We start from the raw sequence: 16,651 nt of genomic DNA, 5'->3' as shown, positions 1-16,651 counted from the left end.
TGTTACATAAAAAAGTATTGCCAGCTGAAAAAAGTAACCGGGATGTTTACTGTAGCTGCAGCCATCATCCCGGTATATCTCCTTCAATGTATGGGTACATCGCTGAGGCTGAAAGTGGCTAGGTTGGGCTCTAACAAGCAAATATCAAATGCTCTACCATACTGGATGGTATTCTTCTAATGCCTTCCCTTCACATCACATGATGTTTGATCAGGCCAAATAGGTCACCCTATATGTGTTTGCACATCAAAAAACGAAACAATTATTGGTGACACTACCCACCGAGTTGGTTAATTAAATAGCTCTGAAACCTGATGCTTTACCTATATAAGCATCAGGCTTGTATTTCAATAAGCTTCCAACAGTAAGGTCTGCTGTGACTGAGCACAATAAAGAGCAGTGCAATTTGTTGGAATTGGCATGAACAGAAAGGCCAGGTATTTATGGAAAACATAGACCTGGTATTTGTGGAATGTGGCTTTGATGGCTTTATTTGACTTCCCAGTGGCTTAAAACTTGATACTTTCCAGATGACAATTTCCTGATCTTATCTAAACGGTGGTTTACTATGTTATATATTTTAATACAATTGACAATCCATCATGTCAACAACCCTCAACCACAAAACAAGATTTAATAGAAATAAATGATCATTTCAAGTACTTACAGGTTGAGAATACATTTTCCACAAAAATGTACACCTCTTCAATTTTTTTGCATACGCTATACTCCTGTTTACATGAACACTGGCATATAATGGTGTACAGCCACGCACAGCCATTCATGTCCATATGTGGCTGTTTCCAGCAGCTAGGCTTTCTGTCCAGGAGAAATATGCCAGAAACGTTGTTGCAGGGACTTGGGTGCTATTGTGTAAGAGACCTGATTTACAGAATACCTATGTATTCTTAACATGTCAGTAAGAAAAACTGCAGAACAGAATTATAGTTTATAATTCAGAATCCTAAAAACATGTAATGGTTGACAAAATGTTGTACAGCCAGTCTAACATTAGGCATATATTTAAAGACTGGATATAGACACACATCTATATGTAAATAAAAAGATTATTTCTCATGTCAGGACATGGCAGTGTGCAAAAAAACAAACACCAAAGTGTACAAAAGAATGCATTTGAACACACACATAAATAAAGTGCACAGGGGTGTGTCAAATGCCACCTTTCAAAGAGGAAGGCCCCCCTTAAGAGTTACTTCAAGCATACTTGCATGAAAAAAAATCTGAACCTTCAAAGAAGCAAGTGAATACTTACCTGAACCTCTCCTACAACTTGCACCAGCAAACATCACTCTGCAAATAGCGATGCCCCCCTCCCCCTCATGCACTCAGTGGCTCCTCTCGCCAAAAGTATCCTGTGCTAAAGTCGGGGTCAGTGGGAATTAAAAACAGCAGTAGGGAATTCAAAAGAGCACTAAGGGACATGGGTGATTCCGAAGAAATTCCAGACAAGAATTATTTTTAAAGCATCAGAGCAGTGTTTGGTCACAGGTGCAACAGGTGACAGATGTGACTTATTTCAAGGTACATTTTTTTAAAGCATTTATTTTAAGTAAGTTTGTTTAACCCCCCTGGCGGTATTCCCGAGGCTGGCTCGGGGTGGAATTTCAGGAACAAAAGCGGTAACCCCGAACCAGACTCGGGATCGCCTTGCAGTGTCCACAGGCACAAGTTACTTACCTTGTCCCTGGATCCTGCGATGCCTCCCCGCTGTGTGATCGAGCGATGTCCTCCTCGCTCGATTCACAGTGCCGACGAGCTCCGTTCCCTGTGACGTTACAACGCACGGGGGCGGAGATCGGCGCCAAATTTAAAAAAGTAAATAAACACAGTACATAGAGTATACTGTAATCTTATAGATTACAGTACTGTATGAAATAAATACACACCCCCTTTGTCCCTAGTGGTCTATCCAGTGTCCTACATGCACTTTTATATAATAAAAACTGTTCTTTCTGCCTGGAAACTGGAGATTGTCCATAGCAACAAAAAAGTGTCCCTTTATGTCAAAAGTGGTTTTAGACCAGCTAAAAAACAGCGATAAAAAATTATAATCACTTGCAGAATTGAGCGATAGCAATTTGTGGGGAAATTTGTCATCAAAAAATGAAAAGTAATAATTTTTATTATTATTATATTTATATTTGTTATAATTATATAATTTATGATTTTGTGTTTCAAATTTTATTATACCCGGGATGTCTACTAGACTCTTATTTGGACAGATTTAATTGAGATATTTCTAAGAATTACAGGCCTACAATATAAAACGCCAATTTTCCATGCAAAATAATGGTACCGCTTTCAGCACCTAAAATCTGAATTAATCATACCGCCAGGGAGGTTAAGCAACCAGGTCCCGTTATGCACACAATAGAAAGGTTTTAAAACATAAAAAAAAAAGTTTAGATTGTTCATGCAACCCAACAAATCACCAGTTTGTTCTTCTCTACATGGTAGGAAAGGAGGTAGATTGAAGATTGAATTGCAGTATTTATGACTAGCATAACCACATTCCTGAAAAACAGCTGTGTCGTATTTAGCTAGCATTAAAACAGTTATCGGAGTGGTCTTTCATAAAAATATATATTTTTTTAAATATCCTGGCTTTTTTTATATTTTTGGGTGGCGAGGAAATACAGTATTTAAGAAATTTAATGGCAGGCTTAAAACCCTTCATTTACATGTGTTTTTGTTGCCCTCAGAATGGCCTCTGATATGCCACAGTACTCAGAGCAATGCCTATGAGTCATTTGTCCACTGATGACCTTCAAGCTATCCTCATAGTTGTAACAAAACACTTAAAACCGTAGAGCTCAATTAGTTACTATGTAATTTACCTCCATTGTCTCTTGAACTCTCTCTCGCATCTTTTTCAGTTCTTTTTCATATTGTTCTTTTAGCTTATCAATTTCCTGATCATGAGTTGACACCTCTTCTTTAAGTGCTCCCTTTAAAGCAGTGAGTTCTCGTTCTCGCTTCCTTAATAGATCTTCTTGTTCTTCTTTTGCCATTAGTAACTCTTGAACTCCTTGTTTCATGTGCATGAGTTCCTGAGAAATACAATCATATGGACCATATTTACTAAACATGATAAAACCCGTAATAACAAGGGTCCAGAATATAATTTTTACATAACAGTCACCATTTGGTATGTGTAGATGGGATGAAAAACTATATATCTGAAAAGCTTTACATCACACCACTCTTTCAGATTATCATTGAAGCCTTTTGGTTGCACCCTACTACACGTTTTCATTACATGCTGTGGCTTAGGTATGAATATAAGGGCAAAATAAATGTAAGTGATCACAACAAGCAGATGCTTGTATTGTTACTATACACTAGTAAAAAAAAAAGTGCAGTGGTTGTGGCCAATGATACCTATGCAGCTTTCTAATACAAAAGTCTTTGCTTTATGGTACATTTATATAAGGCTATTAAGCCTGCGCTAATACCAAATGCACTGCTTGTTATTACCATTCTCCTATGAACACACATTGCTTACATTTGGTGATTAGCAAAAATAAATAATAATAGCACTATGATTAGCATGATAAAAAAAAGAATGTTGAGAAGCCGCAGGTAAGAACTCAGTAAAAGCTGATATTCAGCAAACACAGCTCAAATGTGTAAAAAACAAACTTGAGATGCAACTTCATTAAATAAGAATTCCAGATATGGCATTTTATACATAGTTACATTGGTCCAGCTTGGAACTATGTATACACCATACCTGTGAATGCCCATGCCCAGTACCCAACCTTCTGTGCTTACTAGTGGAGATCACTGTAGTAGCAGAACCTCCTACAGTGATTTCCAGCTGCTAGAGCAGTGTTTCTCAATCTTTTTTCAGTCAAGGCACCCTTTAAAATTCTCTACAATCTTGAGGCACCCCATTCTAAAATGTCAAAAAGAAAACTAAGTTTTACATAATGCAGCAACATCCACACGTAGGACATCCAATGTTAGAGGTGATATATTCTCACAAAGCAATAATACCTTTGCACACTGGTACTGACTAGTATTCCAATGTTTCTTTTCTTCCTCAGTTTCTTTCTCATTCAGCTAATGTGACCCCAGAGCTGATAGAGAGGGGGCAAGGGAGGGTCACAACACGCAGATGCTTGTATTGTTACTATACACTAGTAAAAAAAACAGGTGCAGTGGTTGTGGCCAATGATACCTATGCAGCTTTCTAATACAAAAGTCTTTGCTTTATGGTACTTTTATATAAGGCTATTAAGCCTGCGCTAATACCAAATGCACTGCTTGTTATTACCATTCTCCTATGAACACACATTGCTTACATTTGGTGATCAGCAAAAATAAATAATAATAGCACTATGATTAGCATGATAAAAAAAAGAATGTTGAGAAGCCGCAGGTAAGAACTCAGCAAAAGCTGATATTCAGCAAACACAACTCAAATGTGTAAAAAAACAAACTTGAGATGCAACTTTATTAAATAAGAATTCCAGATATGGCATTTTATACATAGTAACATTGGTCCAGCTTGGAACTATGTATACACCATACCTGTGAATGGCACCCATGCCCAGTACCCAACCTTCTGTGCTTACTAGTGGAGATCACTGTAGTAGCAGAACCTCCTACAGTGATTTCCAGCTGCTAGAGCAGTGTTTCTCAATTTTTTTTCAGTCAAGGCACCCTTTAAAATTCTCCACAATCTTGAGGCACCCCATTCTAAAATGTCAAAAATAAAACTACGTTTTACATAATGCAGCAACATCCACACGTAGGACATCCAATGTTAGAGGTGATATATTCTCACAAAGCAATAATACCTTTGCACACTGGTACTGACTAGTATTCCAATGTTTCTTTTCTTCCTCAGTTTCTTTCTCATTCAGCTAATGTGAATCCGGAGATGATAGAGAGGGGGCAGGGGAGGGTCAAACAAGGATGCTTAAAGGAGCCCGACATCCTCTTTATCAACCAATGACATCATTGGTTGTTCGGATGCAGGCAGCTAGAAGGTTTTAATGGTGTACAATAAAGACCTGTGGCTTTGTGTAACTAAAAGGCAGTCTTGATCTACCCACTGGCTTGTATACAATTTTGGGCAATTTCCAAGGCACCCTGGTGGAAAAAGACTGTTCTAGGTGGATGCCACAGGTATAGTAAATGCATAGTTATATTGACCCAAGTGTCTAATCATCTTTTAAATCTTCTTTAACCTCCTTAGTGGTAATCCAGAGTGTGGCTTGGGGTGAAATTTCAGTACCAAAAGCGGTTTTAGACCAGCTAGAAAACAGTGATGATAAATTAGAATTTGTGGGGAAATTCATCATCAAACACTGAAAGTAATGACAGTGACAATTCTGCAACTGAGCAAATTTCTGTGTTTTTGATTTGATTACATTATTGAATAATTTGTATTATTATATTATTTGTTATAATTATTTATAGTTATTTATTATATTATAATTTATGATTTTGTGTTTCAAACTTTATCATACCCGGGATGTCTACTAGACTTTGGTTTGGACAGATTTAAGTGAGTTATTACTAAGAATTACAGGCCTACAATATAAAACGCCAAATTTCCATGCAAAACATAAAAAATCTGACATAATCATATCGCCAGGGAGGTTAATCATCCTTAAACTGATCATTATTGAGATATAACTATTTAACAAAAAAAAAACAACCAGCTAAATATAAGCCGACACACAATGACTGCCTTCATATAGCCTGGGCAACAGATCCACATTAACAAACATAAACATAACATTAAAATCTAGGTTTTTCTAGCAAGCCAAAATAACAATTTACGAAAATATAGGAAATAAAAATGCAACTTGTGAGTTTTGATTTTTTGACTTGCGCAGAGATCTGATTTTATAAAAAAAATGGTAATTAGAAGTTAATATTTCTCTGTACTTTTGGTCCAAAAATACCACTGTGATCCAAAACACATCTAAAAAAAAAATTCTAAAAATAAAACTTCGGAACAAATAAATAGATACAGTGGTACCCAACACAAGGGTTGTAATTGTTCAATAACTCTTATGATTTACATTCCCTCCATGCTGCACTGCCTGGAAGATCACTGTACTATTTCCTGAAGATCAATTGTCCAGTGAGCAGGCTGGAGGCACTGAGGTGATAAAAGGAAGCTGAATTGCTGAACCAGTAAATCGTTGTATTACCTGCCTGGCTAGGCAATGTGTCAGGTGTGTTTATAAAATTGCAAGACTAGCTGCACAAATCCTTTCAGCAGGAAAAACAGTAAACATGTGTATTCAACATGCGTATTTATTATTTTTCCACTGGAGTTTTCCTTTAAGTATGTTGATACGCACCGATCAAACTGATAAGCATGTGTGCGCAACTATGAAGTAGTATTCCAGACCCTGCGGTTGCTTTTTCACCATTATAGCTTTCTTAATGGCCTGAAAATTGGGTGCATAAATTAAAATATATTTTCAATGTAATAAATAGCAGCAGCATTAATGCAACACTTCAAAACTAACCTCTATCAAATCCTCTCTTTCTCCATCATCAACAGAGTGCTTTGCATTGTCCAATTCATCATGCATTTCTGACAGCTGCTCTTGCAGGTCTCTAATTTCAGTCTGATACTGCTCCTGCTCCATCTTCAACTCAAATAATCTGTCAAGGAGAAAACACAGTATTTTGTAACTTACAGTACATGTGCAAGATGCTTGCCAGAACAAAATAAACAAAAGGCTCCTTCATGGTTACTTGGCAAGAAATGAAAACTACCAAGGTCCCCCGAGACATCAGACCCCCAATTCAATACACATAAAAAAAGAAGAAAGAAAAAAAGTTGACCTAAGAAAAGAGGTCATCTTGGTTTTTTACCCCAACCACGTTCCAGCCCGCCAAAGCGTCAGAAAACAAGCAAGAATTATCTCCCATCTTAGGGAGGGACAAAATCTTGAAGCATTGCTTAACATGTTGTGAGTGCAGTTTTGTGAAAGGATGATGATTGGACTAAGTAGCCGTTTTGAAAACCTGTTCATTTGAGGCATCTCCCTTTGCCCAAGAACAAAACTCTAGTTAAGTGGGTTCTTAGTACGGATTTATTTTCTCTGTGAGATTGTAAAGTAGGCTTTAGTAATAGAGAGTTTGCTCCTTGTAGTTATCAAAGTTTTAATGGCCATTTGTCTCTGCTATCAATAAGCACACAAAGGGCACGAAAGGGAAATCCACTTTGCACTGAAAGTGCAGTCACTGTTAGGCCTCGTACACACAACCGTTTTCCTCGACAGAATCCATCAAGAAACTTGGTGGCAGAGCTTTTTTGCAGAGGAAAACGGTCATGTGTATGTTTTTCATCGAGGAAACTGTCGAGGAACTCGACGAGAAAAAAAGAGAACAAGTTCTCTTTTTCCTCGACGGGAGTCTCAATTTCCTCGTTGTGTTCCTCGTCGGGCTGGTTTTCGACGAGAAACACGTTCGTGTGTATGCTAAGAAACCAGCGCATGCTCAGAATAAAGTATGAGACGGGAGCATACCTTTGGTAAAAGTAGCGTTTGTAATGGAGATAACACATTTGTCACGCTGTAACAGTCTGAAAAGTGCAAATCGTCTCTTTTCAAACTTTTACTTAACACGCAGAAACATGAGATTAGCAAAAGCAGCCCCAAGGCTTGTGCCAGTGGAATCGAACTTCCCCTGCCATTGTATGTGTTGTACATCACCGCATTTGAGAACGAGGTGATGTGGTCTTGACCGTGTGTACGCAAAGCAAGCTTGTCAAGTATCTCGACAAGCCTAACAAGGAACTCGTCGAGGAAAACGATGTTTCAATTACGACGAGTTCCTCGGTCATGTGTACGAGGCCTAAGGCCTCGTACACACGACCGAGGAACTCGTCGTAAATTAAACATTGTTTTCCTCGTCGAGTTCCTTGTCAGGCTTGTCGAGAATCTTGACAAGCTTTCTTTGCGTACACACTGTCTAGACAAAATCTTGTCGTTATCAAACGGGGTGACGTACAACGCATACGACGGCACTATAAAGGGGAAGTTCGATTCCACTGGCACAACCCTTGGGGCTGCTTTTGCTAATCTCATGTTACTGCGTGTTAAGTAAAAGTTTGGTAAGAGACGATTCGCGCTTTTCAGTCTGTTACAGCGTGACAAATGTGCTATCTCCATTACGAACGCTACTTTTACCGAAGGTGCGCTCCCGTCTCATACTTTATTCTGAGCATGCGCTGGTTTCTAAGCATACACACAAACGTGTTTCTCGTCGTAAACCAGCCCCGGCGAGAAACACGACAAGGAAATTGAGACTCCCGACGAGGAAAAAGAGAACTTGTTCTCTTTTTTTTTCGTTGAGTTCCACAACAGTTTTCTCAATGAAAAACATACACGACCGTTTTCCTCGGCAAAAAAGCTCTGCCACCAAGTTTCTTGATGGATTCTGTCAAGGAAAACGGTCGTGTGTACGAGGCCTTAATCTGAGGGGTAGATCTGAAATGGGGGAAGCTATGCTGATTTTATTATCCAATCATGTGCAAGCTAAAATGCTGTTTTTTACTTTCCTTGCATGTCCTCCTCGGATCTACAGCGACTGCACTTCCAAGTGCACTGTCAGTGCAATTTCAAGTGCACTTTGCACTTTTAGTTTGCACTTGTAGTGCAAAGTGGATTTGCCTTTAGTAAATAATCCCCAAAGGGTGTTGCATTTGCTTTTGTGACATACCTTTTTTTGTATGCATGATTACAATAAGTAAAAAAACAGTACCGTATTTTCCAGCGTATAAGACGACCTTTTACTCCTTAATTACACTGACAGAGAGCAGGGGTCGTCTTATATGCCGGGTGCAGATGGATTCCAGGTGCAGATGCCGCTGCCAGATGAATCTGAAGCCCGCCGGACGATGCACTCTGCTGAAAACAGAGCTTGTTAAGCCTGCTCGGATTGGAGCGGTGCGGGCTGATGATGTCACAGCCTCTGCCAATCCGAGCAGGCTTTGCATTTATCAATAGATTAATAAAATGCATTGCCTGTCATGACTGGCTCAGCGGTGTACACTGTATTCTGCAGTGTTACTATTGCATACCTCCCAACCGTCCCGGATTCCGCGGGACTGTCCCAAGATTTCAAGGCTGTCCCGGGGTCCCTGCAGATCTGGGCTAGAGTCCCGGAAAACAGGTTCAGGCAGCTGGGTGACGTCCACTCAGTGGGGGTGTTCTCATGAGATGCTATATGCTCTTACTGTCTCCTCTGCCTCTCCCCCCCCCTTCAATCTTCCTTCCTGTCATTAGTGCAATATTGTATGGCAAGGAGGGGGGGACAGACCCATGACTAAGTCACGTGACGAGTGACGTAACACGTGGGGGAGGAGCCTATGTGACGGGACAACGATCCGAGTGAGGAGACCATCACACTGAGCGGCAACCTGTCTTTGAGCCTGTGTTAATCGGCGGATCTGTGAATGCACACACCGTCGGTGTAGTGTGTGTCCCCCCCTCCTTGCCATACAATATTGCACTAGGAGATTTGTCCTCTCTCTCTTGTTCTTTTTCCCTATATATCGAGGAGCTTCTGGCCGAATCTGCATGAAGGTCGGTTCTATCTATCTGAAGCAGTTAGAAGGAAACGCCGGCTGATTGCCTGCAGGTCTTCATATGGGTCCATTCCATTAACCCATTATGGACTCACTGTCAGTTTTTGGATAGACGTTTTTTTTCAAGAGTGTTGTTGTTTCTTATGTTTTATCATTCACTATTGATTACCATAATAGCATTTATTGTACTCACCTTGCACTAGTTGATGTTAGCGCTATCTTTATTCATTTTCACATAATTATAATTTATTATCGCTGTTTTCTAGCTGCTCTAAAACCATTTTTGACATAAAGAGACACTTTTGGTTGCTATGGACAATCTACAGTTTGCAGGCAGAAAGAACATTTTTTATTATATAAAAGTACATGTAGGACACTGGGCAGACCACTAGGGACAAGGGGTGTGTGTATTTTTTACATACAGTACTGTAATCTATAAGATTACAGTATACTGTATGTAAGGTGTTTGTTTACCTTTTTGAATTTGGCGCCATTCTCCGCTCCCATGCGTCGTAACGTCGCAGGGAACAGAGATCGGCGGCACACAGAGGCACTGTGCGAATCGAGCGAGGATCGCGGTGGCATCGATGGATCCAGGGACAAGGTAAGTAAACCAAGCCTGTGGATTCTGCGAGGCGAGCCAGAGTCTGACTCGGGGTTACCGATCGCAGCACAAAAATGTAACCCCGAGTCAGACTCGGGAATAACGCCAGGGGGGTTAAGAACTGAGGAAATGCCTGCTTGGAAATCTTAAAGTATACAATTTTTGAAATGCTGGCAACATTTTGGGAATAAAGGTTGGGTTTGCATAGAGGAAGGTAACTAAATTATCTTTAAAAAAAGGGGGCTGGGGCTCATGGACTCCAATGAGAGAGGTGAAGACTAAAAAGAAAAACACATTGGCCCGGATTCAGATAGAATGCTCTATCTATGGGCGGGCGTAACGTATCGCAGATATGGTACGCCGCCGTAACTTAGAGCGCAAGTTCCGTATGCAGAAACAACTTGTGCCCTTAGTTACTGCGGCGTAACGTATGTGTGGTGGCGTAAGCCCGCCTAATTCAAATGGGGATGATGCGGGCGTGTTTTATGCAAATGCACTGTGACCCCACGTATTTGATGTTTTTCACGAACAGTGCATGCGTCGTCCGTGGAATTTCCCAGTGTGCATTGCTCCAAAGTACGCCGCAAGGACGTATTGGTTTCGACATGAACGTAAATGACGTCCAGCCCCATTCACGAACGACTTACGCAAACGACGTAAATTTTTCAAAACTCGACGCGGGAACGACGTCCATACTTAACATAGGATACCCCTCATATAGCAGGGGTAACTTTGAGCCTAACGTAAACGACGTAAAAAGATGCGCCGGCCGGACGGACGTACGTTTCTGAATCGTTGTATCTACCTAATTAGCATATTCATCTCGTAACTATACGGAAGCACCACCTAGTGGCCAGCGTAAATATGCAGCCTAAGATACAACGGTGTAAGACACTTACGCTGGTCGGATCTTAGGAAAATCTATGCGTAACTGATTCTCTGAATCAGTCGCATAGATACGACGGCCCGCAGTCAGAGATACGACGGCGTATCTGGAGATACGCCGTCGTATCTCCTATCTGAATCCGGGCCATTGAGTGTATAGTGTAATAGAACATTACTTGTCAGTTGTCAAGTATGCAAGTATTTGAAGGGTAGTTTGGCTGGTTTTGATGAACCCCTGTTAACTCTTGAAACAGATGGATCAGAATGCTGTCAAATATTAAAAAAAATCAGCAATCCTTAAAACTATTTTAGGTGAGAAGTAGAGCTGCATGATTCTAGCTAAAATGAGAATCACAATTTATTTGCTTAGAATAAATATCCCGATTCTCTCACCGTCCAATCTTTTACATTATTGGGCTAACTTTACTGTTTATTTTTTATTAATTAAATAGTGTATTTTTTCCCAAAAAAGACCACTGCACAGATACAGTGTGACATAAAATATTGCAACAACCACCATTTTATGCTCTAGGGTCTCTGCTAATATATATATATATATATATATATATATATATATATATATATATATATATATATATATATATATATATATATATATATATATATATTTATATATATATATATATATATATATATATTTATTTATATATATTGTTTGGGGGTTCTAAGTAATTTTCTAGCAAACAATACTGATTTTAACTTGTAAGCAACAAGTGTCAAAAAAAGGTTTAGTCTTTATGTGGCTAAACTGACCTCATTTACCTTTGATCTAAAATAAGTATATGTTACAATGTTTCTCTTTAGCGATGTTGTGAGAAACTTGGCAGGCTGCCTGTTTTTTTTTTAAAGCTGTGGGCTTAAAGCGGTAGTTCACCCTCCTTCACCCCATTATTCCATTACTTTCGGCATCGTAGCGCGAGCTACGGTATGCCGGTCTTAAATTTTTAAACCCCGTACTCACTGTGCTATTGTTGATTGAAGAATCCGACTCCCGCGGGGAATGGGCGTGCCTATGGAGAGGGAGGATGATTGACGGCCGGCTCTGGCACGTCACGCTCCCCGAAGACAGCCGGAGTAGGTCTCGGCTATTCACAGCGCCTGCGCACAGGCTATGCGCAGGCGCCGTGAATAGCCAAGCCTATTTCGGCTATTTCCGGAGAAGCGTGACGTGCCAGGGCCGGCCGTCAATCACCTTCTCTCACCAGAGGAACGCCCATTCCCCGGATTCTTCAATCAACGATACCGCAGTGAGTACGGGCATAAAAAATGTAAGACCGGCATACCGTAGCTCGCGCTACGATGCCGAATTTAATTGTCTAATAAAAAAAAACTTTTTTTTTTTTTTTTACAGGGCGAACCCCCGCTTTAAATAGAGAACTCTCTTCACTGACTTGAGGAAATGCTTTTTTAAGATGGGAGGGGGGGTGTGTAGAATCGTGATCTTGATTCTTTAACAATTAATCGTGCAGCTCTAGTGAGAAGGAACAGATGGGAGTCTGAACCTTAAAGCATAGGCATGGTAAAGGTTTCAGAGAGAGCTGGAACATTTATTTCTAGGCAACTATCTCTTCAATCCAGGAAAATAAAAATCACATTTTCCTTTATTCCTAAGAAGGAAATTATTCTAATCAAAGGATTTGTCTGATGTTTGAGAACCCATGTTATTCAGCAAGCAGGCTTATTTGTATTTCCTCTATCTGTGAAAGAGCCTTGGAAAAACAAAATAAAACAATCTACACCCCAATAAAATTGACAATGAAAGTGCTCAACTTTCTTAACTGAAAACTTGAGATCATTGGGTCTTGTTGACAAGGGGCTTAAATACTTATCCTTCATTGACTTTACCATAATTGAAGTCACACTTTTTTCTCCTGAGGCTGCTTGTCTCAAAGGAAAAAAAAAAAGTCATGTGACCTTCAGGGTCAAAACAGGTTTCCTAATGTCTTTTTTCTGAATCCTTTTTTTGTTTCATTTATGAATCCAAAAATAAGTGTCTTGGCCTGGATCTTGAATCATAATGCACTATAACTGGAGGAAATCAGATTCTACATATTATCTGGACTGCTTGAGGACTGAATCTACTGGGGCACTAGCTTTACTATGTTTTGGCTGTAGCCCAAAAAATAATGCAAGTGCAATGAAATTCTTATGCAATATGGAGTATATCCATGCCATTTTTCTGAAGACATTACATCAGATTTCTGATGCACTGGTCCAAATCATTTGGTGGAGGGGGGATTATGGTGTGGGGCAGTTTTTTCAGGGGTTGGGCTAGAACTCTTAAGGCGTCAGCATATGAAGACATTTTGGACAATTTCATGCTCTCAACTTTGTGGGAACGGTTTGTGGGTGGCCCCTTCCTGTTCCAACATGAATACGCACTAGTGCACAAAGCAAGGTCCATAAAGACATGGATGAGCGAGTTTGGGGTGGGGGGAATTGACCGGCCTGCACCTCATGTAGATTATCATAACTATATGCATATTTATATAAATAGTATATAGGGCATAACAGGATAAGTGTTCCTTTAGGGATCACAATCATATTTCTAGAACTTGGCGTGAATAACAAAATTTTGCATGTTATGGAGGTTGTGTATTTACCTTTTTCTCTGGGCTATGTTTGGTACTTTAAAGTCCCTTTTTCTCTCTTTTTTTGCCATTTATGCTTATCTTGGATAAAGTGCCAACTGAGCAAACTATATTCCCTATATGTGTATTATATGTGTATTATATTCTTTTGTAAAATTTAGGCAGTAGACATACCAGATGTTGGTCGGTTTGGCTGACATGACCATCTTAAACACATAGAAGTGGTAGACATTCTCATGTGGAGAGTTGGCAGATCCTGGTGATGTCCTCAAACATCAACAAATAATGCAAATGTTTGCCATCCAGTTATACAGTTGAACTAACCAGTGATTTACCTGATCAAGACTCATCAAGAATCAAATAAAATGTGTACTGATATATTTTGTTCCCTTTTTTAAAGATAAGGTACTTATACGATTAATACAACCATCTTTTTTTATTTCTGTAATTATTTCATCTGGTTTGCGCTTAATTTGATTTGGGGTGAAGGTGCCTTGTTTTTAACTAAGGCCTCGTACACACGACCAGTTTCCTCGGCAGAATCCATCAAGAAACTTGGTGGGAGAGCTTTTTTGCAGAGGAAACTGGTCGTGTGTACATTTTTCATCGAGGAAACTGTCGAGGAACTCGACGAGCAAAAAAGAGAGCAAGTTCTCTATTTCCTCGACGGGAGTCTCAAATTGACTCGTCGGGTTCCTCGTCGGGCTGGTTTCCGACGAGAAACTCAAGCGTGTGTATGCTAAGAAACCCGCGCTTGCTCAGATTAAAGTATGAGACGGGAGTAAAAGTAGCATTTGTAATGGAGATAACACATTTTTAAAGCTGTAACAGACTGAAAAGTGCAAATTGTCTCTTACCAAACTTTTATTTAACACGCAAACACATGAAATTAGCCCCAAGAGTTGTGCCAGTGGAATCGAACTTCCCCTGCCGTTGTATGTGTTGTAGGTCACAACGTTTGAGAACAAGGAGATTTGGTCTTGACTGTGTGTACGCAAAGCAAGCTTGTCAAGTTCCTCGACAAGCCTAACAAGAAACTCTAGAAGGAAAATTATGTGTTTCGCCCGACGAGTAACTCGGTCGTGTGTACGAGGCCTAAGTATTGCTCTGCAAAATAGCTTCATGCCACATATAAGAAAAAAAATCCAGTCTGTGGGATATTTGCAAGTTAAAGTATGTTTAGCATCAGCTAGACAGGCATAACATGAATGTATCTAAAGATTAAAAAAAAAAAAAAAAAACTTCTGCTAAGTATGACTCTACTGCCCACACAGCTTTATAATTATTGCAGTAATAACTATAAGCAGTAAAAAAAATCTTTCAGAAGCCTTCCTATGCCGTTTGATAAAAATGTAACATGTCTACTTTAAGGTATGCCTTTGATGGCTAAACACCTGAGCTTCCCAGTACACTTGTCAATTAGTACACCTGACACAAATGACTGAAAACAAAGTACAAATGTTATATAAAACCCTGGGAAAACCAGACATATATTACAAAAATGTCATCGTGTTTAACCGAAAGAAAATCTTACTCTTCTAGATGTTTTCTTAATTCTTTCTCACTCTCCCCTAGTTTCCCACGAAGAACCAAGTTTTCTTCCATGCTATGTTCAAGTTGTTCCTGGATGTCTTTCATGCTTGCCTTTGTTTTATTGTTCTGTTCTTTGTTGCTTTCTTGACTCTAGGTTCATGGCATGTAAAGTCATTTTTAGTAAAGCTCAGACACAAACAGTTAATATAAACATATATAAAAAGGATGCACAAACCGTAACACAATAGCAAGAGCAAGTATCGCTTAAGGCAGTCTACCTGCATACCCAGCTTATTCTAGTAAAGTCATGTTCTTCTATCAATAAAAGCCTTTATAATCTGTATAGTTTCAATTTTTCTGGTTTCATTGTACTGCCTTGCTGATGTAATAAAGTAAACCTGTAATGAGAAAAACATGGGCTGCCAATGCTAACCTTTTAAAAATCCTTTTAAAAAGGGTCACGCTGACCCTTGTGGATCAGGAAATCAGAGAAAAGTCATAATTTCTTATCTGCCATCCAGTTTGGGGTCAATGATTTGGAAAGTATTGAAACCAATGGTCAGGTTTGCATCCAGACAAATATAGTTTTCAGTAGGAACGGCCAGGCTTGGACGCCTCCATATTTCTATCTTGACAGATTTTAAGAGTAAACAACATAAAATGCAAAAATTGACCTACTGCATACAATGCTGTATACTTAGCATTCTACCATAGTAAACTTTATCTGTTCTGGACTGTGAAACAGGGAAAAAAAACTACTCAGTTAGTACAACATCTCTCAGTCTGGACAAGAGAGACTACTTTAAGTTGTATATGCTTGCTCTTGTATTTAACAGCTTTACAAAAAGCCAACACTTGTGTTGCTTTCACATAACTGACTATCTACTTTGTATAGAAACAAAAATGCATATGAACATGAGAAGTAATGGTGAAAATAAAATTATACCGTTGTTTGGTCATCAAGCCGTTTCTGGAGGGAAGCCAGCTTCCTTTCTAGTTCACTCTTTTGGTCGGTCAAAGCTTTGATTTCTGATGTTGGATCTGGACTCTAGAAGGGAAGAAAGGAGCAGATGAAATTAATTTCATACAACCCAAATATATTTAAACAGCCTGAACCATAAGATAGTTTGGTGAAGGATAAGCACTAGTTCAACTCTGTCTTGGGACCAATTCTGTGTAATTTATAAATGATATAGAGGGTGGGATAAATAGTGTAATCTCAGTGTTTGCTGACGACACAAAAACATGTAGGGCAATAACAACACTCAAGATATGGAATCTTTACAAGAGGACCTGAAAAAATTATTGGAGCGGGCTACTTCACGGCAAATTAAGTCACTTTAAGAAAAGACAAACATCACAAATTGAAAAAATGCATTAAAACACACCAAAAAAAAACAGGAAATGAGGTGTAAAAAGAAAGCTCTG

At 39.4% G+C, this 16,651-nt stretch overlaps 1 protein-coding gene across 4 annotated transcripts in view; it reads right to left on the bottom strand.

The window, feature by feature from the left end:
- CGNL1 (cingulin like 1) overlaps nt 1-16,651 on the bottom strand; it is a 143,194-nt gene that overhangs the window by 83,607 nt on the left and 42,936 nt on the right. For all 4 annotated transcript variants that reach the window (XM_040342749.1, XM_040342752.1, XM_040342750.1 and 1 more), the window contains exons 5-8: nt 16,170-16,271; nt 15,225-15,373; nt 6,519-6,657; nt 2,859-3,071 (exon numbers count right to left, since the gene is read on the bottom strand). In XM_040342749.1, the coding sequence (XP_040198683.1) occupies nt 2,859-3,071; nt 6,519-6,657; nt 15,225-15,373; nt 16,170-16,271 (603 nt within the window). The remainder of the gene's footprint in view (nt 1-2,858; nt 3,072-6,518; nt 6,658-15,224; nt 15,374-16,169; nt 16,272-16,651) is intronic.

This window comes from Rana temporaria, chromosome 3, assembly GCF_905171775.1.
Source record: "Rana temporaria chromosome 3, aRanTem1.1, whole genome shotgun sequence".
Classification (NCBI taxonomy): domain Eukaryota; kingdom Metazoa; phylum Chordata; class Amphibia; order Anura; family Ranidae; genus Rana; species Rana temporaria.
This window is presented reverse-complemented; position numbering and strand designations above follow the sequence as displayed.